The sequence below is a fragment of the Palaemon carinicauda genome, chromosome 12 (assembly GCF_036898095.1).
Source record: "Palaemon carinicauda isolate YSFRI2023 chromosome 12, ASM3689809v2, whole genome shotgun sequence".
NCBI lineage: Eukaryota > Metazoa > Arthropoda > Malacostraca > Decapoda > Palaemonidae > Palaemon > Palaemon carinicauda.
Window position 1 is genome coordinate 10546815 of NC_090736.1, and position 25076 is coordinate 10571890.

General features: G+C 39.9%; 1 protein-coding gene across 1 annotated transcript in view; it reads left to right on the forward strand.

Annotated features, from left to right (window-relative positions):
• Positions 1-25076, forward strand: part of AGBE (1,4-alpha-glucan-branching enzyme) — a 101720-nt gene that overhangs the window by 74272 nt on the left and 2372 nt on the right. Inside the window, exons 11-14 of the mRNA XM_068384402.1 lie at positions 742-951; positions 4860-5031; positions 15148-15332; positions 19440-19547. Coding sequence (XP_068240503.1) covers positions 742-951; positions 4860-5031; positions 15148-15332; positions 19440-19547 — 675 coding nt within the window. The remainder of the gene's footprint in view (positions 1-741; positions 952-4859; positions 5032-15147; positions 15333-19439; positions 19548-25076) is intronic.

Consider the following 25076-nt stretch of genomic DNA (forward strand, 5'->3'; position numbering starts at 1 on the left):
TACAGTCTGCAGAGGGTGTCACAAGACACGCTGTAAGTGGTATCCCCTTACTGTTTGAGCGGCCATTTCATTGTGTTTTGGATGAAGTTTTGAAATGTACCAAGGGCAGTTACAACAAGCACTAGGGATGTTACTACTTCAGGTCTGTTCCGTGTTGACCTTCGAGTATAAAGTTTATCATCAGTTTTTCATCCTCAAAATCATATTAGTTTTTTCCTATTTTCTAAATATCTAGCCATAGTGAAAAAAAAAATATTTTGTATATAAAATAGTTTGATTTGTTGTGGGAAATATAGAATAAAAGCTATGATCTTTTTATTCAGTTTTAAGATAGCCATCCCATTTTGTTATAATTTCTGAAGATAAGATTGTTTTTAAAGTTCAGTTTATGGTGTTGGTAAGGTTTTAAATATAACTTTTAACTTTGTCCGGACTTCCTATTACTATTCTTATAAGGGGTATGAGTTTGCCTCACTGTTAACTTATTGTTACATATTGTGATTTTAACCTGGATGAGTTGAGCATGACTTAAGCTATTAAAGATTGAGTCTGGGATCATTTGTGAAGATATTAATTTGATAAAAATGTATTGATGTTTAATGACTTGTATTTACCATAATACTTATGCTTTACTGTGCTTAATTTTCATCAATTGTTTAAATTTATATGACAACAACTACTGATAAGTTAGTAAAGTATATAGAATTACAATATCCTGAGTAATGTAAATCACTTTTACAGGATGTGTCTGGAATGCCAGCCCTGTGTCGCCCTGTCAGGGAGGGGGGTGTTGGCTTTGACTATCGTTTAGGCATGGCTATCCCTGATAATTGGATTAAATTGTTGAAAGATGTATCAGATGATGATTGGGACATGGCAAACATATGCCACATACTCGAGAATAGACGATACCAGGAGAAGACAATTGCTTATGCAGAGTCACATGACCAGGTAAGCTATGATGATAATTTGATAAGTCCGGTAATGAATACTGTGTGTATTTTAACTTGTTATATTATTGTTATTGTTTGTAGTAGTTTTAATTTAGTATGATTATTCTTTCATTATTGTAATAGTAAGGATTACAATATAATAATTTTTTATATAATGATAGTAATAAAAATAATGGTGATTATTTTATGGATAACAAAATTAATTATTTCGTGAGAAACCCAAACCATTAATTGTGACGTTGGGTGGCTATACCATGTTTTATGAAATGTATGAGAAGGCTGGACCTTCCATTTCTTATTTATTGAAAGTTATTTTATTTAGAGTTGAAATTAATATGAAAATAAAATCAAGCTCTGAAATTTACACTAATTTTGTAAAGGGTAATGGGACAACTTAAAATTCATAACCTTGATAACTCCAGTAGAAGTACAGTAAGGTTATATTTTATTGTAAGGTACGGTATAGGTAAAGCTATAGCCATTCCCATGAAGATGAAATTTTCAGTCGCAGATGTCGCCAGAGCTTCTATGCAAGTAACATTGTACATTATCATCAGCTTTTATTAGAACATAGGAAAAAAGAGCAACCTTTATCAGAACAGTCTATTTAGATAGAAAAAATCTGATACCTCAAACTTATGAGGATAAAAGTAGTAATTCACATATATTTTACACTCATAACTACATGCTAGAATCAATTAGCTCTTTGTGATTGAAGTGAGTGCTACTAAATTATTTCCTATGTATTTTTATCTACAAAGACAGTATTTGATATTATGTATGTTTTAGGTATATTAAGTTACTAAAGCTATTAAAAGATAATTTTAATATTAGCAGTAACTCCCTACAATTATCAGGACAAGAATAGGTATCATTTGTTATAGCTTTTCAGCATTTCATAAGAAACTAGTCATTTTCTCATTGCGATTAATATACATATATAGAGAGAAAATTGTGGAAGTAAAGCGCAAGGTACGTGAGGCAAAGAGGGCAGCTGACCTGAGGTGGGGTCAGGGATTGGGTCATTCATATCGAAGAGAATAAGAAGTTTTGGAAAGAAGTGAAGAGAGTAAGGAAGGCTGGCTCAAGAATTGAAGAGACAGTGAAAGATGGAAATGGGAGGTTGTTAAAAGGAGAGAAGGCAAGGAAAAGATGGGCGGAATATTTTGAAAGTTTACTGAATGTTGAGGATAATAGGGAGGCAGATATAATTGCTGTTGCAGGTGTTGAGGTGCCAGTGATGGGAGATGAGAATGAGATAGAGATTACAATAGATGAAGTGAGGAGAACACTAGATGAAACGAGAGTAGGAAAAGCGTCTGGTATGGATGGTGTGAGAGCTGAGATGTTGAAGGAAGGGGGTGTGACTGTACTTGAATGGTTGGTGAGATTGTTTAATATGTGTTTTGTGTTGTCAATGGTACCAGTAGATTGGGTTTGTGCATGTATTGTACCACTATATAAGGGTAAGGGAGATGTGCATGAGTGTTGTAATTCAAGAGGTATTAGTTTGTTAAGCGTAGTTGGAAAAGTGTATGGTAGAGTAATGATTAATAGGATCAAGGATAAAACATAGAATGCAATCTTAGAAATACAGGGTGGTTTTAGAAGAGGATGGGTTGTATGAATCAGATTTTTACAGTAAGGCAGATATGCGAGAAATATTTAGCAAAAGGTAAGGAGGTGTATGTTGCGTTTATGGATCTGGAGAAAGCGTATGATAGAGTTGATAGGGAAGCAATGTGGAATGTGATGAGGTTATATGGAGTTGGTGGAAAGTTGTTGCAAGCAGTGAAAAGTTTCTACAAAGGTAGTAAAGCATGTGTTAGGATAGGAAATGAAGTGAGTGATTGGTTTCCGGTGAGAGTGGGGCTGAGACAGGGATGTGTGATGTCACCGTGGTTGTTTAACTTGTATGTTATGGAGTGGTGAGAGAGGTGAATGCTCGAGTGCTTGGACGAGGATTAAAACTGGTAGACGAGAATGACCATGAATTGGAGGTAAATCAGTTGTTGTTTGCAGATGATACTGTACTGGTTGCAGACACAGAAGAGAAGCTTGGACGATTAGTGACAGAATTTGGAAGAGTGTGTGAGAGAAGGAAGTTGAGAGTTAATGTGGGTAAGAGTAAGGTTATGAGATGTACGAGAAGGGAAGGTGGTGCAATGTTGAATGTCATGTTGAATGGAGAGTTACTTGAGGAAGTGGATCAGTTTAAGTACTTGGGGTCTGTTGTTGCAGCAAATGGTGGAGTGGAAGCAGATGTACGTCAGAGAGTGAATGAAGGTTGCAAAGTGTTGGGGGCAGTTAAGGGAGTAGTAAAAAATAGAGGGTTGGGCATGAATGTAAAAAGAGTTCTATATGAGAAAGTGATTGTACCAACTGTGATGTATGGATCGGAGTTGTGGGGAATGAAAGTGACGGAGAGACAGAAATTGAATGTGTTTGAGATGAAGTGTCTAAGGAGTATGGCTGGTGTATCTCGAGTAGATAGGGTTAGGAACGAAGTGGTGAGAGTGAGAACGGGTGTAAGAAATGAGTTAGCAGCTAGAGTGGATATGAATGTGTTGAGGTGGTTTGGCCATGTTGAGAGAATGGAAAATGGCTGTCTGCTAAAGAAGGTGATGAATGCAAGAGTTGATGGGAGAAGTACAAGAGGAAGGCCAAGGTTTGGGTGGATGGATGGAGTGAAGAAGGCTCTGGGTGATAGGAGGATAGATGTGAGAGAGGCAAGAGAGCGTGCTAGAAATAGGAATGAATGGCGAGCGATTGTGACGCAGTTCCGGTAGGCCCTGCTGCTTCCTCCGATGCCTTAGATGACCGCGGAGGTAGCAGCAGTAGGGGATTCAGCATTATGAAGCTTCATCTGTGGTGGATAATGTGGGAGGGTGGGCTGTGGCACCCTAGCAGTACCAGCTGAACTCGGTTGAGTCCCTTGTTAGGCTGGAGGAACGTAGAGAGTAGAGGTCCCCTTTTTTGTTTTGTATCATTTGTTGATGTCGGCTACCCCCCAAAATTGGGGGAAGTGCCTTGGTATATGTATGTATGTATGTATATAGTAAATGAGAGAGAGGGAAATAGCAAGAATGGTACTTCATCATAGAAAGTGAGATACATCATATCAAGTAAATGACATACATGAGAATAAGCAAAGCATTAAAAATATTCATGAATGATTGCAGATTGGGATAAAAAATCAGTTTGTGAGTTGAGGCTTATAGGAGCCCATGTCATCCCTACCACTTTTATCATAATATCCTAGTCAGCTTACACTAAGAAAGAAGAGTTGCAAGGCTTTAGTTTTTTGAGTAACAGGAACATGTTGATGTATACTGTGTTACACTTCCATCATAATGAAGAAGTATTACCTCAGGAGTGATGAAAATCTATTAACGCCTACCATACTCATGCCAGTAAATATTTTTTTGTTTAACAGGCTGACATAAGTCTCTCCTCATAGTTTATATATGACACATCCATTTTAATGTTGTTGTTGATCTTAAAATATTTTATATTAATTATTTCATTACTTTCATGTAGTTTATATACTGTATTTCCTTATTTCCTATCTTCACTGGGCTATTTTTTTGTTGGAGCCCTTGGGCTTATGCCATCCTGCTTTTCCAGCTAGGGTTGTAGATTTGCTAGTAATAATGATGATAATCTTATTTTGTTAACTTCTTTTATTGAGACAAATTATTTAATCCGTAGAAAGATTATTGTAATTGATTTCCTTTCAAAAAGTTTGATATAGTTTAGTGAACTAAAAGTTTGATGTAATACTGTAATTTTTATAAAATAAAAGTATATTCAAGATTCATTACCAGAAAAATTCAATCACTTAGCTATTATTTTCACTCCTATTACTGTTCACTGCTCGTTTGTTGACTGAAATATGTTTTGCAGGCTTTAGTCGGAGATAAAACAATAGCTTTCTGGCTCATGGATAAGGAAATGTACACACACATGTCGGTCTTATCAGAGCCGTCTCTCATAATAGACAGGGGATTAGCTCTTCATAAGATGATACGACTGATTACCCACGGGTTAGGTGGTGAAGGGTACCTGAATTTTATGGGTAAGTAATAATAATTTTGCTCTTATAAATTGCATCTGAATGCTTTTTGTGATCTAAATTTAAACATATATTTCATAGTTACATGTCAAGATTGATAAGTTAAGAATTAAAGTTTTGTAAATGTTTGTATAATTATGTTATCTACAATTCTAATAAGAATTCAGGTATACAGTATTTTTAGTAGTATTAAGTGCTTTGTATGGCATATGTTCCTATGCAAATTACAAATCATTGTCCTTCGGTAGGTAGGTTGTTTCAGTGTGAGCTGAGCACAGTCTTTATAATTGTTAAATGAGAGGTTAAGCAACCAATGGAAGGAGTGAGCGAGAAGCCCTCCCCCCCACCACCACCACCTGCTAGAATAGCTTCATTTTTTATCAAGCTGCAAGCGAGTACAGATGTAGCTCTTGCTCCCTAATCGAACTTTGATTTTTTCTTTTAGGAAGTGAATGCCTTTGGTTGTTATTGATGAATGTGAATAAGCAAGAGTTGTTCCTATGCGGCATGCAAACCTTTGTCCTTGAAGCTTGAATCGGTCGTTGAAAGAGAAGAAGGGCAGTTATCTGACTAGAAAGGGTGCATGCAGAACTCTGCCCCCTCAGTTTTTTTTTTTTTTTACTTGCTACGACTTTTGTGCTATTTGCACGTATGTTTGTCAGCGCTATTCAAGCTGTGGATTCGTTTTTGTGGTTGTTGATTATGGAATGGAAACAGGAAATTTGTGTTTACCAGGGAAAGGGCAGGCGCTGCAATTGCTTCATGTTGAAGTTGTAGGTGGACCTGCACTCCCTCTGTGCTTCAAGATTCAGGCGTCCCTTTGTGCCTAGTATTGATCATGGCTTTTGGTGCAGCGGGAGGCGTATGCTCTGAAGGGGAAAAAGCATACTAGATGTTTGTCTGAGTCTGACTGGTCAACACTCAAGAGGGCACCAGTGAAGGCTTCTGCCACTGTTCTCTTGTCAGGGGTTAGGTCTGCTGCTGAGGCCTCTGAGCTTACACCCCTGGATTGGTCCCCAGGGAGTACACAGCAGGGGTCAGGAGAGAGCGGATCAACGTCAGAGTCTTTTTCAGGTTTTGTTGATGTGCAGGAACTCAGGGTATTCACATCTCCCATACAAAGACTGAAGAAATTTCAGGTGTGACTGTGCAGGCTGTTGAGGATGAGTTTAACCTAAGGAAGGCTTGGACCTCCTTAGGTCTTTCAGGTAGGCCCTCCATGACAATTTTTAGGGAGGTGGTAGCCAAGATCACCTTCCCTCAGTACTCCTACTGCAGGTTTGTGATCCATCTGAGGTGCCAGGTAGTTGCCCCGGTGTCTGCTAAGTCTGGTTTGGTTGCTGATCTGAGAATTTGATTCTTTCAGGCAGGTTGAACAAGATCTGCCTTCCCCACTCTCTAGGCAATGAAGTTGCAACACGCCAGAGAGCACTATGTCCTCACCTCTACAGCTTGACCCGACAGTTCACTCTGACAGGAATGGCCTCTCTCTCTGGAAACACGAAGGGCGGAAGGCACGCCCTTGTAGTCCCCTGAGTCGGTGACCATAGAGGCTTTGACCTTGGCCTCTCCATGCTGTGTCCGGAGTCGACCAGTCGTCGAGTGCAGGGACGTACTTTGTAAAGACAACAAGATTGTCAACCCTGAAGGCCTTTGAGAAATATAAGAGCCTTGTGTTGTCTGAAGGGAAGGCCATCACCTTCCTAATTGGGTTTGAAAGATGCGAGACTGTGGTTTCTTGCTTTTCAAAACAAGTTAGTCCGGAAGTAACATTGCTGTTATTTAACTCTGCTTCTGGAGAGTCGTGTGCAGGCATGAGTGGATTCGTGGAGGACTGCTTCACAGAACTTCTTGATCCATCAACCTGTTGCCTCCAAGGGCTCCAGATTTTCAAAGGAAACAGCACCCAAACCCGTGGGTTCGGCTGTTCCTGCAGGTTCAGGATCAAGGACAGGCCCTGCTCCAGTCACATGGCTAAACAGGACCCTTCCTGTGTTTTTGTATCCCATTCCAGACAAATGGGCTATTTTTGAAGACGCTTTCCAAGACCCATGGGATCACATGACAGCATACATACGCCTTTCCTCCATTCAGCCTGATCCGCCTGTTAATCAACTGTGTGTTGATTACGCCAGGACTGCCTGTCTATGGCTGTATCATAGCCGTATCCCCTGATCTCAAGTGATAGGAAATGGATTAGAGTCAATACTCTTGCTTCTATAAGGATCAAGTGTTGAACATCCAGGGATTTTAAAACTGCCAGTTTGGGTATAGGAACGTCCTTCGTCCTAAGAATAAGTCTCTTACTAAAGCACTAAGGTTTGTATCCTTATAAGAAAAAAATCACTAATTTATATTTTTCGTAACTATACAAACCTAAGTCCTTTAAGATATACTTCCTACCTCATCTATCTTGCAATTTCTAGGTGGAATTCATTGTGGCTTCTCTGTGAGTTGGTAGTAGCCAGGCTTCCCTGCTACCTGCCTGTAACTACCCAGACTTTGTTATAAATTTGAACAGCCGAGTTTCTAGCTGCACTGAAATTATACTCTCATTGAAGGACTTAGGTTTGTATAGTTAGGAAATATACAAATTACTTTTAAAATTTGTGATATATCCTATTTAATACACATATGAAGTCTTCAAAAAGGTTATACTGTAGACATTAATTTGAATTTTTCCCTCAAAAGCTTATGCCCATGAGCCTGCTTCTCATCTTTACAAATATGGTTTTACTTTACTCTTATCCAATGGTTTGCTGTTTCATCTAGTTTAAAACATTTCATAATTATACAATGGGATTTCATCTCTAATATTTTTGCAGCCAAGTAGTATTTGGTTTTTATTTTTGTATCAACAGCTTTTTGTAACTCCAGATATCATTAATGCAGTATTGATATGTCCCTCAAACTTATGAATAATCAAACAAAAGTTTTATACAATTGAGCCTTCAACATTTTAAATACTCAAACAGAAATTTTTAAAAATTGCTGACTCCTCCTGTTTGAATTGGCTAATTGTAAAATGTTAAAATTAAATACTAAAGCAGCCAATCAGCCACTGCTTTCTAACTGTCAGCGTAGAATTTGAACTGTTGGTTTTTTATAACGCGATGAATTCTCAGATAATTTTTAGATACTTTTTCGTGCTCTCATAAGATGTATTAGCTCTTAACTTTCTAAAATTCATTCAAAATACACTATTGGCTAACTGGTAATACTGTATTGCTAGATGTTTATATGTTATTTTTAAATATTAAACTTAGCCGGTGAATATATAATAGCTGACGTCTCCGACGGCTCGACAGAATCCAAAAACTCGCAAGCGATCGCCATGAAGGTAGCGGGTGTGCCCACCAGCGCCGACTATCGGCCAGATACCGCATATACATGTAAACAGCTCCAGTTCTTCTCTGACGGTTTCGTCGACAAGTCGATTCCACTCGCTATTATGACCTCGGGTTTTCTACCGAATTGGTGAAGTACTTGGTTTTGGTTTTATTGCTTTCGCCGTGTTGGATTATTCAATACTATCCTCAAAAGAAATGCTTTTGAAAGGAGAGTAAAAGTGTTTTGCCCTTGCTCTTTTATCTCTGGTTTTTTCCATTGAGTAAAGATGGCCGACCCTTCCCTTAGTGTACGGAAGTGTGTTTTAGGCTTTTAGCAATTATCTTATCACGTTATAAATTGTTGTTGTTAATTATAGATTTTCCTCTATATATTTTATATCTCACCCGCCTTTATTAGGCCTCTTCGATTAGCTTTCCATTTATACTAAACATCAAGATAAATTTTATGTTTTGTTTATATGCGGCCTTACCTATTCCTCCCCTAGTCCGAGAGTAGGCGGTCCTAACTTGGAAACCGAAGTTAAACAACGTTGAGCCCATTCAACTTTTATTTTTGTTAAGTTTAAATCATTTGCTCTGTAAGAGTTATGAAATGAATATTTTTTAGTAGATATTTTATGAAAGATTTTCTTTGAATAGTCTTCGTGCTGTTTCAAAGATGAACTAACGTTTGGTTTATTTATGCTACGCAGTTTGCGCTCTATCGTTACGATAGAGAAAGAGAGAATCACGGTTTCACTTTGCAGAAAGAGTAAATCGATTTTGACGTTTTGTTCATTCTTCTTTCAAACTGAAGTGTTTTAAATACTAATTTAAAGGAACTTGTTAATTTTCAATTTCTTAGTCCTTTCAGTTTTTTCCTTTGGTCAAATAACCTGTTTATTGACGAAGGGTGAGTGGGCATTTCTCTTCGGTGTGAAATCAAGAGAGAGAGAGAGAGAGAGGAAGAGAGAACGATCCGATCTTTATTCTCGTCCCAAGTAAGGAGTTTGGGAGCGAGTAACGTTGTTCTCGATTCAGTTTTTTACTCTCGTCCCAAGTCTCTGTACGGGGAGAAAGGATAAAACGTTTTTAGTTTTTATTCTCGTCCCAAGGCACTGTACGGTGAGAGATTGAAAACGTAGTCTTTAAGAACTAGTGTTTAGTCTCCTCCCCAGTCACTGATCCTTTTTAACTGTATATATTTCCGTTTTATTCGATATATATGTTTACTGATTTTTGCTTGTACTAATGTGCTTACATTATACGACTCATTTCGCAATTATAACCTTTTGATGTAAGGGAGAATTGCGTGCTTCAGGTAGAAATCAGTTTTATTCATGCCTAATGTGAAATTATTGAAAAATACGATATCAGTGAAGTAAGTGCAAAAACAGAAAATCGTAGTGATAAAGTGATAATTGCGCAAAGTGTTTTTTAGTGTTGCGACCGAGGGTTCGTCTGTTCGTGTTTGTCGTTCACCTAGTCCGAGACCTCTTTCAGGCTCCCATGCTCCAGGGAGAAGTAATGTCGTAGGACTTATGGGGACGAGAGGCTTTAACCAACAAACAGACGTTCCCTCTATGGTATCGGGCGTGTCTCGCAAGATCTCCCCTACCATAAGACGAGCGAGGCTGTTTTCTCCTCGTCATCCGAAGGCTTCTCGCAAAAGAAACCTTGGAGCAAAGTTTCTAGACCCTTAAAGCGGAAGTCAGTCCCTTCAGGACAGGTCCAGCGTCCTGGCTGTAGCCATGGGGACAGCTCTGACCCTTTGCAGTCGTCGGAAGACGGTTCGCCTATTAAACGCAAGCGTAACACGGGGTCCGAGGGTCGCGGTAAAGGCAATGTTTTGCCAACACAGACGTTACCGTCGTCTCGGCCCGTTCCGACTCCCGTTGATCCTAAATGGGTTGTCCTGCAGGACATGCAGACTAAGCTTGCCTCCCTTATGGAGAAGTATGACGTTGAGCAGGTTCACGATGAACCTTCGCTTTCGAGTCGCCGTTACGCTAAACGAGACTCTGGCCGTCAGCCGCCCAAACGAGCATTTACTCGTCCTTTTGACGTTATGAAACGTGATGTCGGTAGTTTGTCACGTCAGTCACGTGACTTGGATCCTCACTCGCTGCAGTCCCGTGTTGACTTTCAGCCGCTGCCGCAGCCTCGTGTTGACGTTCAGCCACTGCTGCAGTCTCGTGTTGACGTTCAGCCACTGCTGCAGTCTCGTGTTGACGTTCAGGACGTTCGCCAACCAGCTCAGTTGCCTTGTTTTGACGTTGAGCGTCAAGCACCGCAGTCAAGGGTTGTTTTGACTGCTCAGTCTAGGCAGTCAAGGCAGTCTCGACTTGACGTCGAGCGTCCATCAACTCCTGTTGTTGTTACTGGTCAGTCCTTTCAGCAGCGACATGACGTCGCTTCCTTGACTGCTACTGCTGCTCCTTTGCGTGTGGACTTTGCCTGTCAAGCATTGCCACCGCGGCAGGTCTCTCCTTTTCATGAGACTCGGCAATTGTCGGACGAGGTTCCTTCAGATGAGGAAGTTGCTGATCCCCCTCCTACTGATATTCCCTTGGGGACTTTGTCAGACGGAGAGGAGCCTAAAGCTGCTCAGCCCTCTATGGACTTTAAATAAATCATGCTGATTTTTAAGGATCTTTGTCCGGACCATTTTGTAACTGCTGCTCCTCGTTCGCCTAAACGTCAGAGTTTACACTAGGCCTAGCTACTTCGAAGCCGTCGTTTTCTAAGCTAGTGCTCTCTCGCTCTTCTAAGAGAGCTTTACGTTTGCTAGGCGACTGGTTGATCACCAGGAGGAGTTTGGGGGAGACAGCCTTTGCTTTCCCTCCTTTTAAACTGGCTTATAGAGCGAGCGTCTGGTATGACACGGGAGAAGTTCTCGGCTTGGGAGTTCCTGCCTCTGCCCAGAGAGACTTCTCAATTCTCATAGACTCTCCCCGGCGCCTGGCCATGAGACGCTCCAAGATTTTATGGTCGGCTTCAGAGCTAGACCATCTCCTGTTAGGAGTTTTTCGAGCGTTTGAAGTTTTGCTGTACAATTATGTCATGCATGAACAAGGCTATCAGGGATGGCTCCAATGATCTGACAGCCACGTTCTCTGCAGGAACAAGACTATCAGGGATGGCTCCAATGATCTGGCAGCCACGTTCACTACAGGAGTACTTAAGATGTAAGTGCGCTCAATGTGTTCATTGTCAAGACAAACTTCACGATGAAGACTACCAAGCTGTCTTGACAGCATTAAGGGAAGGCGACTGGATGGTCTCTCTCGACCTTCAGGATGCATACTTCCACATCCCGATTCATCCAAACTTTCAACTACATCTGAGGTTTGTGGACGGGAAAGTAATGTACCACTGTCGAGCACTGTACTCCGACCTCATTCCTGCTCCTCTTGTTTTTACAAGGCCCTTGCAAAATGTAGCAAGCTTTCTACATTTTTTGAGGATTCAGAGCCTCCCTTTATTTTGACGACTAGCTAATCAGGGCGTCGTCATTATATCGCTGTCTGGAGAGCCTCTAATGGACATTAGACCTAACCAAGGAGCTAGGTCTCATAGTGAACGTAGAGAAGTCGTAACTTACAGTACCCCATCCCAGACTATTCTTTTTTTGGGAATGGAGATACAGTGTCTGATTTTTCGGCCCTTTTCATCTCCTGCAAGAATGGAACAAGCTCTGTTAAAAATCCTTCACTTGCAAGAGAAAAACAGTTGCTCTGTAAGAGTTTGAACTAGCCTCGTGGGAACTCTTTCATCGCTGGAGTAGTTTATCTCTCTGGGGAGACTCAACCTATGCCCTTTCCGATTTCACCTAAAACATTGGAACAAGGAGAAGGGCTTAGTGAGTATCTCTTTCCCAATCTCCAACTCAGTCTAGACATGTCTGACTTGGTGGGACAGCAACATCAGACTTCGAGAAGGTCTTTCTCTTGCGATCAAGAACCCAAACCATGTGTTGTTTTCAGATGCATCGGATTTGGGTTAGGGAGCTCCACTGGACAGTCTGGAAGGCTCGGGTCTTTGATCCACGGATCAGAAGGAACTCCATTTAAGGCAGTAACATCTCTCCTTTGGCGAGATTTGTGCAAAGAAATGAATGTCTTGGCGGACGGCCTCAGCAGAAGAGGACAAGTCATCTCCATGGAGTGGACGTTGCATAAGACTGTGTGCGAGAAGCTATGGATGACATGGGGTCAACCCACCATAGATCTTTTTGCGACTCTCTCTGACAAAGAGGCTCTCGACTTACTGCTTTCCAGTTCCAGATCCAGAGGCAGCCCACATAGACGCTTTCCTGCTGGACTGGTCTCACCTGGACGTTTATGCCTTTCCACCTTTCAAGATCCTAGACAAGGTGCTGCAGAAGTTCACCTCTCACGAAGCGACCAGGTTGACATTGGTTGCTCCACTCTGGCCCGCGAGAGAGTGGTTCACAGAGGTACTTCAATGGCTGGTAGACGTTCCAAGGAGTCTACCTTTAAGGATGGATCTCTTACGGCAGCCCCACGTAAGGAGTCTTCATCAAAGCCTCCCCGCGCTTCGTCTGACTGCCTTCAGACTATCGAAAGACTCTCAAGAGCTCGAGGATTTTCGAAGGAGGCAGCCAGAGCGATTGCGAGAGCTAGGAGAGCATCTACCATCAAGGTCTACCAGTCGAAGTGGGAAGTCTTTAGAGACTGGGGCAAGTCATCATCCATTTCCTCTTCCAGTACCTCTGTAGCCCAAATTGCAGACTTTCTCCTACATCTGAGAAATGTTCGCTCCCTCTCAGCGCCCACTATTAAGGGCTACAGGAGCATGTTGGCGTCTGTGTTCAGACATAGAGGCTTAGATCTGTCCAATAATAAAGATCTCCAAGATCTCCTTAAGTCCTTCGAGACCTCTAAGGAGCGTCGTATGGCAACTCCTGGATGGAACTTAGACGTGGTCCTAAGGTTCCTAATGTCCGACAGGTTTTAGCCATTACATTCAGCCTCCCTGAAGGATCTCACCCTCAAGACGCTTTTCTTAGTGTGCTTGGCTTCGGCTAAAAGGGTCAGTGAGATCCATGCCTTCAGTAGGAACATCGGCTTTTCTACAGATAAAGCCACATGTTCACTTCAGCTTGGTTTTCTTGGCCAAAAATGAACTGCCTTCTCGTCCTTGGCCTAAGTCATTTGATATACCTTGCCTGTCAGAGATCGTAGGCAACGAGCTTGAAAGAGTGCTGTGTCCAGTTAGAGCTCTGAAGTTTTATTTAGCTCGGACTAAATCCTTACGAGGTGGATCTGAGGCCTTGTGGTGCTCAGTTAAGAAGCCTTCATTGCCTATGTCACAGAATGCTTTGTCATATTTTATTAGATTTTTAATCCGAGAGGCTCATTCTCACTTGAGTGAAAAAGATCGTTGCTTGCTTAAGGTTAAGACGCACGAAGTAAGAGCTATAGCAACTTCCATGGCCTTTAAGCAAAACAGATCTCTGCGAAGTATTATGGACGCGACCTTTTGGAGAAGCAAGTCGGTATTCGCGTCATTTTACTTAAAAGATGTCCAGACTCTTTATGAGGACTGCTACACACTGGGTCCATTCGTTGCAGCGAGTGCAGTAGTGGGTAAGGGTTCTACCACTACATTCCCTTAATTCCAATATCCTTTTAATCTTCTCTTGAAATGTTTTTAATTGGGTTGTACGGAAGGCTAAGAAGCCTTTCGCATCCTTTTTGATTTGGCGGGTGGTCAAATGTCATTTCTTGAGAGCGCCCAGATTAAGGGTTTTGATGAGGTCCTGTTGTATGGGTTGTCGCCCTGGATACTTCAGCTCCTGGGAGTCTTTCAGCATCCTAAGAGGATGGCTGGGCTTCGTGAGGAAAGCGGACTAACAAGGCAGAGTAATCGTTAGAGTCAGCTTCCTTACCAGGTACCTATATTTATTTGGGTTTTGTTATGACAAACTGTCAAAAACTCTAAGCATATACGCCGTAAACTGTATTAATACTGGTCTCTACCCACCACCATGGGTGTGAATCAGCTATTATATATTCACCGGCTAAGTTTAATATTTAAAAATGATATTTTGATTATAAAATAAATTTTTGAATATACTTACCCGGTGAATATATAAATTAAAGGCCCCCCCCCTTCCTCCCCAATAGAGACCCAGTGGGATGAGAAGAACTGGAGCTGTTTACATGTATATGCGGTATCTGGCCGATAGTCGGCGCTGGTGGGCACACCCGCTACCTTCATGGCGATCGCTCGCGAGTTTTTGAATTCTGTCGAGCCGTCGGAGACGTCAGCTATTATATATTCACCGGGTAAGTATATTCAAAAATTTATTTTATAATCAAAATATCATTCTGTATATTTTTTCCCTTAAGGGCTTCAGGGTAAGCTGAAGATGAATCTGCATGTTCATTGAATTACAGAAAAAGATTCATGAAAAAGAATTTTTGATCATAAAGAATAATTTTCTTTTTGTTATTAAAAGAAAGACAATTTGTGATTATTGAACTTTTTTAGTTCATCAAAAGCAGTTGAAAGATAATCAGAGTTCTCTGTAATATTTTTTGGAGATAGATTAGTAATATTTTATGTAATAACCCTTGATTTTTATTTTTTTTTTTTTTAATATTTCTCTACTCGTAGAGAAAGCCAACAAGGCGAGCAATGCAATGTCCTTATCTGACTTAAGCTTAACATCGTGGGAGACATTGAAAGAAATCATTTAATTCAACATTGTATTAGAAGCAGAAAGAATAGGATGAGATTATATTTTTATTTCCAATTTCAGGCAATGAATTTGGTCATCCAGAATGGCTCGATTTTCCTCGAGAAGGAAATCAGGAGAGTTACCATTATGCTCGAAGGCAGTGGAAAGTTGTGGATGATGAACTCCTGAAGTACAAATTCTTGAACAATTTTGATGCGAGCATGAATAAGATAGAAGACCAGTTTGGATGGTTGCATGCTGAGCCTGTAAGTTGATTCCATATTTTTGTTATGATTTACAGTAATTTGGTTCTTATTTTATTTAAACGCAGCTGCATCTAATGAGACTAGGTTAGGTTAGGTAAGGTTAGTTGAGTTCTCTTTACTTAATGAAGATCTTTTTCACAGTAGAACTATCCACAATTCTTTTATTATTGAGATTATTAAAACTGTACTACCCAAAAAAATTTTTTTCAGTGAAGAAGTGTTTTGTAGGTCTAATGAGGTTTGGTGCTGTAATTTACCTTTGTTCCATAACTGGAATACAAACCAATGCTGTTTCTAGGGGTATTACTTTCGGCGAAGCTGAAAGGACGAGCTATTAGAATTTAGCGAGGGTTTACTGCCCATCCCGCTAGTTGGCGGAGGGTAGGGGGGATAGCTAGCTACCCCTCTCACCCATATACCTGTGATTGTGCTTAACTTTGCTTTTGGCTCGGATGGAGAACGGTTGTTACCGCTCTACCTCTTCGCCTATTTTGGACTGCCATTAATCTTGGTCTTTTTAACTTATAATTTTTCTTCTATATATATATATATATATATATATATATATATATATATATATATATATATATATATATATATATATATGAAAACTTTCTTAATGTTTTTATATATATATGTTGTAAGTTTTCTTTTTATTGTATGTACTGTGTGTGTGACAGTGTAGTACGGCAGGTTCTCAAGGACGGAGAACCTTCCCATCCGACCTTTCTCCCTTGGATTTAGGTCATCCCGTTGGCTGATGGTCTTCCGTATAACCCGCCCGACGCGTCTATGCCTAGTAAGGTGTTTGAGGCACTACCTCAAGAGAATAGCAGCAGCTCGGCCCAGAGTGCCCCCACTTTTCGTCAGCACAGGCAGAAACAGGAAGATGATCATGAAAAAAACCCATTCTCTGCTTGGATTTGCAAGGTCATTGACCTTGCTCTGAATCCCGATCCTCCCCCATCACATAGTCCCGGAGCCCACAGTGTTGTAGTGGTTTGCGGACTGTGGCCAGAGGTAGCACCCAAACTGCCTAGTGTCCGAATGCCAACCACAACCCAACGTTCACTACACAAAAAGGTAAAACGGTGGAATACCCAAAAATCTAGGTAACAGGTCAAGAGAACGGAGTATTGGGCACCACCCCTTGATTTTATACTGGGCAAGGGGACCCAGCTAAAAATGTACATACATATACCCAGGCACTTCCCCCAATTTTGGGGGGTAGCCGACACCAACAATGAAACAAAACAAAAAAGGGGACCTCTACTCTCTACGTTCCTTCAGCCTAACCAGGGACTCAACCGAGTTCAGCTGGTACTGCTAGGGTGCCACAGCCCAACCTCCCACATTTCCACCGCAGATGAAGCTTCATAATGCTGAGTCCCCTACTGCTGCTACCTCCGCAGTCATCTAAGGCACCGGAGGAAGCAGCAGGGCCTACCGGAACTGCGTCACAATCGCTCTCCATTCATTCCTATTTCTAGCACGCTCTCTTGCCTCTCTCACATCTATCCTCCTATCACCCAGAGCTTTCTTCACACCATCCATCCACCCAACCTTGGCCTTCCTCTTGTACTTCTCCCATCAACTCTTGCATTCATCACCTTCTTTAGCAGACAACCATTTTCCATTCTCTCAACATGGCCAAACCACCTCAACACATTCATATCCACTCTAGCCGCTAACTCATTTCTTACACCCGTTCTCTCCCTCACCACTTCGTTCCTAACCCTATCTACTCGAGATACACCAGCCATACTCCTTAGACACTTTATCTCAAACACATTCAATTTCTGTCTCTCCGTCACTTTCATTCCCCACAACTCCGATCCATACATCACAGTTGGTACAATCACTTTCTCATATAGAACTCTCTTTACATTCATGCCCAACCCTCTATTTTTTACTACTCCCTTAACTGCCCCCAACACTTTGCAACCTTCATTCACTCCCTGACGTACATCTGCTTCCACTCCACCATTTGCTGCAACAACAGACCCCAAGTACTTAAACTGATCCACCTCCTCAAGTAACTCTCCATTCAACATGACATTGCATAATTGCATAATATTATTTGGAGGTAAGTCAATTTCAGGTTATGTAAGTACTAAATATTACTAGAGGGAAAAAAAAAAACGATGATATAAAGGAAAAAAAAAAACTAAATTAGTGGCTAAGAGGGGACATTGCAGGATGAGAGGAAAAAATACAAATAAAGAGACTTATTAGAAATAGATTTAATAAAAAAAAAAATAATTAGGTTGACAATAACATTTTCTGTCAAATTTGAATGAGCTTGCGTCAAGATCAAAGGGATCATAAAACAAGGTTGTACATCGGACCGGACTCTACTGTACATTCTCACCTCTACATCAGAAAGACAAAAATAATGTAATAAAAACAAAGCTTACAATCCTCACTGTTACACCGAGAGGGGACAGCTAAATAGCCTATCAACTATCGTATATTAACTTCCTAAAATTATGCTACAATCATTTTCAAAGTTTCCAGCTGGCGGCACAAGAAATCGTCAAGCTTAATGGAGAACCCCACCATCTTACAGTTCAAGATTCACACAGTAAGTGAACAGAGTCTGTTAAAAAAAATCTCTTGAATATATATTCAACCGTGGGGTTTTCTTACACTGAAGTGTCCACTGCACTAATATCCTAAAAATTACTCACGTTACAAAACTAGAAACTATGTATTTACCAGCTTAAGTCTATATCACTTTCAAAAGCAGAAAGGAGTCCAAATCACTCTCACTGCCTATCTTTTAACAGGTTCTCCATAGTTCATTGTCAGATACTTTACACAGGTATCTAATTTTGACAGTCTACACCAGGCTGACCAGTGACGTAAACAGGTGCAGGATTGTAAAATACTATTCCTATTCTTGTACCTCTACTTGTCTGACTGCATGTCTAGTTAGCCTCTTCAAGCCCTACAGGGAGTAGGGTGTGCTACAAAAAAATTATGTCATTAGACAAGGTTGAAGGACCAAAATATACAAAAATAACATTCTAATTAAATTAAAGAATTATTATATAATGAAAAATAAATTGTATTTTTCTTAACTATTATTTTAATTTTTCCACATTCCCCCCATTAGATCTTTGGTCCACTCAACATTGTCTCACGACTAGCAACATCACCCTACACCAACTTCATACATTCAAGTGAATAACTTTTATCTTACACAAATAAATTCAGTAAAAAGGTAGGATGATCAACTTAAAAAGATTTGATTCATCATCTGTCCCTTCAGCTACTTATCAAATTATATATATTACATTAGGTACATTATTTAACAATGTCAAGGGCATAGCTACATCTCTGGCCTTCAAAAAGAACTACGTGCTCTGTGATGCAGGTATTGCAAGCAGGTGTGTGGAAATGCCAAACTACTTTCACTGCCCACTACCTGCAAGACGTGACCCACAGGAACCTTGATACGTTTTCTATTGGTCCTGAGGTGGTTGCACAATAGCTGGTTTAGTACCTCAAGCTCCTTAGGGCATTGGTTACCTGGGTCTTAGTCTGAATGTGAATCCCTTCTTTATCCTCCCGTCCCTTGGGGAAATCAACATCCTGGGTTGTCTGCACAAGCTGACCTCAGGTAAACCATTGGTCCCTTGTGTAACCTAGTATTATCCCAATACTGTTGCGTCCCCATACCCTGACGAGGTGGTATTGGGAATGTCTCGGTCTCCTCAGTTACTCCTACAAAATGTTAATCCTCGCTAAATTCTATTGCCTCGTCCTTTCAACTTTGCCAAGAGTAATACCCCTTATAAATAGCTAAGGTTTGTATCGTTAGGGAAAATACAAATTATTTCCAAATTTTTTCAAGTAGTGGTTGTACGATTCTGCCAAGTATAGAATGTCATTTTCATTGCATTCTTATTTATGTAAAACAAATTATTGGTACTTTGAAAATGCTTAATATTTACTTCCCTATCCTATTCTAACTGTTGCCATCACTTTGATTTACCATTTCATGTTTTTAATGTTAAAGTACCTGAATGTGAATATCTTTTCAAATACAATAGTGTTTTGTTTGTATACATGTTAAAATTTGTTACCTTCACTCTTTTTCAGGGTTTTGTTAGCACGAAACACAATGGAGATAAAGTTATTGTGTTTGAACGAGGATGCTGCGTATTTGCTTTCAATTTTCATCCGAATAAGAGTTACAGTGATTATAAGGTCAGTATACTATATTGAATATTGTTTTATTGCCTTGTTCATTGTCATTCATTACTTGCGGTATTTTTGCAGATCCATTTTGCTGTGTATGTCGTGTGTGTGAACCTTGCAATAACAGACTAATAAGGGGGAATAGGTGTCCATTACCATCGATAGTGTATTGTATCCGCAATATGTTTCCTGAAGTATAAAATTAAGCAAAATTATATCAAATTGTATAGGATATGGGCCTACTCTATATGCCTAACATGTGGGTAATATCAAAACAAGCAGCTGAGATGAACACGCTTTTGTTTTTAACCCTTGCATGACATAATTAAGGAATGTAAATTAAATTAAACTTACAAAAACAAAGTAATTTAATTAAGGAACATCAAATGAAGCTCACAAAAACAAATATTACTTCTACAAAAACAAAGTAATTTAATTAAGGAACATCAAATGAAGCTCACAAAAACAAGATGAATACAGCAGTGTAGCGATTAGCGCGCTCGGCTAAATATAGTGCGCAAACTCACTTTTGGTGGAGCGAAAACCATTAGAACTCTTTACAAAATACCCCTGAAATAATGACAAAAGAAATAATAACCTATGGGGCCAGTTTTCTCAGCGCAGCATGTTTTCTTGTCAGAACATATGAGCAGTGATGGTTTTCTTATTTGCGAGCGAAGCTATCCACGGTGGAGCGAAAACCATTAAAATTCTTTAAAAAATATCCCTAAAATAGTGACAAAAAAAAAAAAAAACCAATGGGGCAAGTTTTCGTAGCTCAGCATGTATTGCTTGTCACAATAGTTTCCATCGGAACACTCATAAGTTCAGGACACCACCCGCTGTTATAGTCCTGGGCAAGGGGACCTAACAAGTACATGAACCTCAAGTGAATTTTTTATATATTATCATTGCCTCAGTTAGTAGTTCTGAGAAGCCTGAGTAATCTGGTTCAGAATATTTAAGGACTAAACTAAGCCAATTATAAAAAGGTATTTATATTTTTAAAGTAAAATTTAAAAAAAAAAAACTTAATATCTTACAATGGAAATGGAAGTAAGGGTGCAAATACAGTGGGTATCAGATACAATTCTAATTCTAATTTGGCTTGTATGATAGTAACCCACTCATACATGTTCATTATTCTGTGTCTAATATACAAGATAAAGATATATAATAAAATGATTCCAATGTCAACTCAAAACTCATCTTTATAGTAAATTTATGTACTTCCCTCAGAGTTTGGTGGAAAAACTGTCATATCCTTGACTTTACTCCCAAAAATGTTTCGGCAATTGAGCATTTATATCTTATACACATTAATAAAACTTTTCTTGATGCTCCAACAAAATATATAGAATTACAGGCTATGTCTGAATCTAACATGACGGACCTTTGCCCACATTAGTGTTAATTGCCCCAATATATACCTAATAAAACAAATACAGTAATGAATTACCATAGATCATCACAACTGTTGATATTGCAATTCAAGGAAACTGTTCTCAATGAAAGATATCTGCACATATTTCTCCAGATATGATATTCAGTCTGTTTTCTTCACTTATATAAACAGAGATGTACGCCAAAACACGATCGCAAATAGAGTAAAACACTCGACTTAATCACTACTTAAAGGCCAACCACATAATCGTCTTCACATAACAGTTTTTTTTTTACGCATTATATGCTGGTCTTCACTAGTTATTCTACTGGATGTTTACTAATACACACACACAATCCTTCAATGCCAAAGATACTGTTTTCCTTGGTAGCATGTCAATCATTCATCTCCCGCTACTGTTCATTGTATCAGTTGAGGTCTTTGGGCCACGAACTGAATACTGCTCCTCAACTGTCAATTCAAATGCTCACCTGGGTAGTAACTGGGGTCCACTTCTAAAGATACATACTGTACATCTATGGATGTATCTCTCGAATGGGTGAGCCTGGCTTCCATCGTCAGGCAATAGTGACAGGGTCGAGTTTGACTTTCTGCTTTTGTCATATTCTAACGGTTGTGATAATTGAGGAAAAGTCTCTCTTACCCAAGCTAAGGTTGAAACACTTTGACATGCTGGTATTAAAGAGATTCGATCAGTTTGTCAATCACATCAGCAAGCCAGCCTAATGGGGTAGTGTGTCTGTTCTGTCATTCATAACTACATTGTCATGGACAGAATCTTCTCAGCCACCATTCCTTACTGGGGAAGGTCGTGCCTCAAGCAAACACCTTTTTCTAGAAATTTCATATAAGTACTGTTTAAAGAATCGCTGGTTAGTCTCCAGGGATCGCCACCCCTCCTCGTGCTGGTGGGGTGGGAAGATGGGGTCGATCTTACCTGTTGCATAACTATAAACCCTCATAAGGGAGTCCCACTCGACTTCACCTTCACTTCCTGACATGCAACTGTGCTCAGATGTGTCAAAGGAGGGAAGGGACACACGCTTGAATGACAGGGTTGCTTCAGCAATGTTTTCAGATGAACAAGCATCTACTCTACAATGTCCTGGGAATTCTGGTCATAGGTTATTTAGATAGCTAGGTAATTTACACAGAGACGAAAGAATTGCCTTAAATACACAAATCAAGCCCTGTAGGTTGTTCAGGATCTAGGTTTCTTAATCAACTTTGCAAAATCAAGAGTAATTCCAAGAATATTTTTGTGGCTAGACTTCAACGAAATATGGTGAAAGCCACTCTAAGCATAACAAAATCATCTCGGCAAAGAATTCTAAGCAATGTCAGGTTCTTTCATTCAAACAGTTCTCCACCAGGTGGCAAGTAGAGAAGATTTTGGTCCTCCATCAGTTTGCCTCAATAGTCGACCCTGTGTTAAAGGTCAGGTTGAAAGATCTCTGTTGGGGGTGGAGAAGAGTGACATGGAATGGGTTTTGAGACCTTTGACTCAGTTGCAAAAGAATTCTCAGTCCATGGACATCAAATGTCTTATGCATATCTATCTCACTGGTCCCTTCCTCAATTTCCATTGTCCTTTATACATACTCATTATGGTTGTGTTGGGAGGTCATTCAGAGAAGACCAATGTTTTTGGGAAATGGTCCCCTCAGTTTGCAGGATTTCACATAAATATGTTGGAACATCTGTCTGACGTTGAAGAGACTTCAGTCCAAGAAGAATCTCCCATATAAAGATTTTCATAGATAACCAAGTAGCTGTCTATTACCTCAGGAGATGGGGATCCTACTCAAGAATTCTCAGTGCAGTGATTTTTCCCATTATGAAGCTCCTTCAGGAGAGAAATGGGCTTCTGTCACCATTCCATCTGTTGGGTTCGCTCAACATAGTGGTGGATGCCCTATCCAGACAGACAGTCCTGTATGAGAATGGACCTAGGATCAGAGTTTAGGAGATTCTAGAGGTAGTTCCTTATCTTCAGATAGACCTGTATATGCAACTAAAGAAAAACCACAAGCATATGTATGTTTCCTCCAATGAGTTTTATTTTGAAGGCTTTGAATATCCTTCAGGACTTTTCAGGGACAGCTGAGCTAATAGCTCCATTGTGGCCAAGCGGTCCTAGGTATCCACTGCTTCAATGTCTTAAGACCAACATTTCACCTGTTTCAGTCTGAACAGCTGTATCAGAAAGTAGGGATCTGATTTCTCTTTACTTCCTCCTTTCTGCCCCAGAACCTTCATGCTTGGATTTTCTCTCCTGTATTCACAAGAGAGATTTCTCAGCCCACAACTTAACTTATTTGATGAGCTGCAAGAGGTTTTCATCCCTGAGACAATAATGTACCAATGTGTGGAAAGCTTGGATGGCCTTTCTATTGAATAGGTAACCTTGTCAGATAACCGCGAACTTCCTGTCTTCCTTCTTGGTGCACTTCTTTGAGGATAGGAAGCTACAGCCATCTTGTCATATAAATTGGTATTGACAAAATCTTTCAAGCGTGCTTTTATCATTGATCTAGACTCGGACATAACGTGTTTCATAAGGTCTCCCAGGCTTTTGCTGTGCATAGATATTCTCCACCAATACTTATATATTTGTCTGTGGATAGGGTGTCTGAGTTTTGGCTAAGTTGAATAATTCCTCCATCTCCCTTAAAGAACTTTTGTAAAAAAACACATTTTAATATCTTGAAAAAGAGGAGCAAGAGTCAGTGAACTTTTGGCCTTTGGGAGGGACCAGGAGTTCATTACCATAATCCCAGGTAATTTTCTGCTCCTAACCCCAAGCATTCTTTTTTTTTTTTTTAAGCAAAAAAGAAGCCCTTGTCAGAGATGGGATCCACTTTACACTTTATCCCTAAAGAGATAGTAACCCCTGTCCGGTATCTACTCTACAACTATACTGAGATCCCCATCCTCAAAAGGTAATTTGTTTCAAAATCCCCAGACCACCAAGTCCCTTTCATCAGGGACTCTGTATTTCGATGACCTCCCTAATTTAAAAAAATGCTGATCCTGTCTCCTTCCCTAAAACTCAGGATGGGAGAAAAATTTCTTCACTAGTGTTTTTTTGCTAATATGCAATTTCAGGACATCATGGGCTTTTATATGTTGGTCTGGGCATTGGGTGATTATTAAACACTACCTGAAACAAATCTAAGCAGTACAACATTCATGTAGGGTATTTGGCTCATTTGTGACCCCTACAGCGATAACCCAGAGAAAAGAACGTAAGATTGTTGTTGGGCGTAAATAGATGCGTAGGTAGCATTTTCTCCCACGGTTCTTGTCTATGAGTTGATGACATAATGGAGTCGCCTATAGCATTGGAGGTAGTTTCAAATTCAATTGACCCTGAACTAAAAAGTTTCCCATATACTGTACTGTCACACTGAGTTTGTACTTTGTCCGTTGATGCAGTGGCCGTAGAGTAGAGGAGACAATATTTCTTTGGTATTCATATCTTTTTGGATCCCTTGTTCTAGCCTTCCACAGGAAACTCCTTGGAGACGACTCAGCACCTCTTCCATTTTTTTTTTTTTTTTTTTTTTTTTTCCCTCAAAATTCCCTTCTTAAGAATGTTTCCATCATTGGATCATCATGTGTTGCTGTGGAGGAATTTATATGCTTAGTGGAATTGTTATGAAATATATCAGTATTCATTATTTGATAAAGTGTTGACCTTAAGTAAAGATTAAGGCATGAATGTTCTCAATTTAAATGGTTAGTTATGTAGTATTTTTTAAAATTGAGGGGAAAAAGTCACAAAGTAAAATTCTGTACATTATAACCAAAGTAGAGTAATATTCCCATTGCTATACCTGTATCATGATGGGTTCTTCCTAGTGACTTAACTAGACTGCAATTTCACAAATTCAACAACAGTAATGTGCAGCTAGAAAGGTCTTATTAAATTTACTGCTGTTTTTTTCTCTACCTGACTATATCCAATGAAGCTAAAAATTGGTATATATTAACAGAAAGTAATATCAAGTGATTCTGTAAAGAGATCTAACAGTTGTGGTTATTACGTTGGGAATAAAGCTTCACTAATATATGATATGGATGTAGATTTGTATACTGTACATTAATGTAGAAAATATTAAATCAACAGA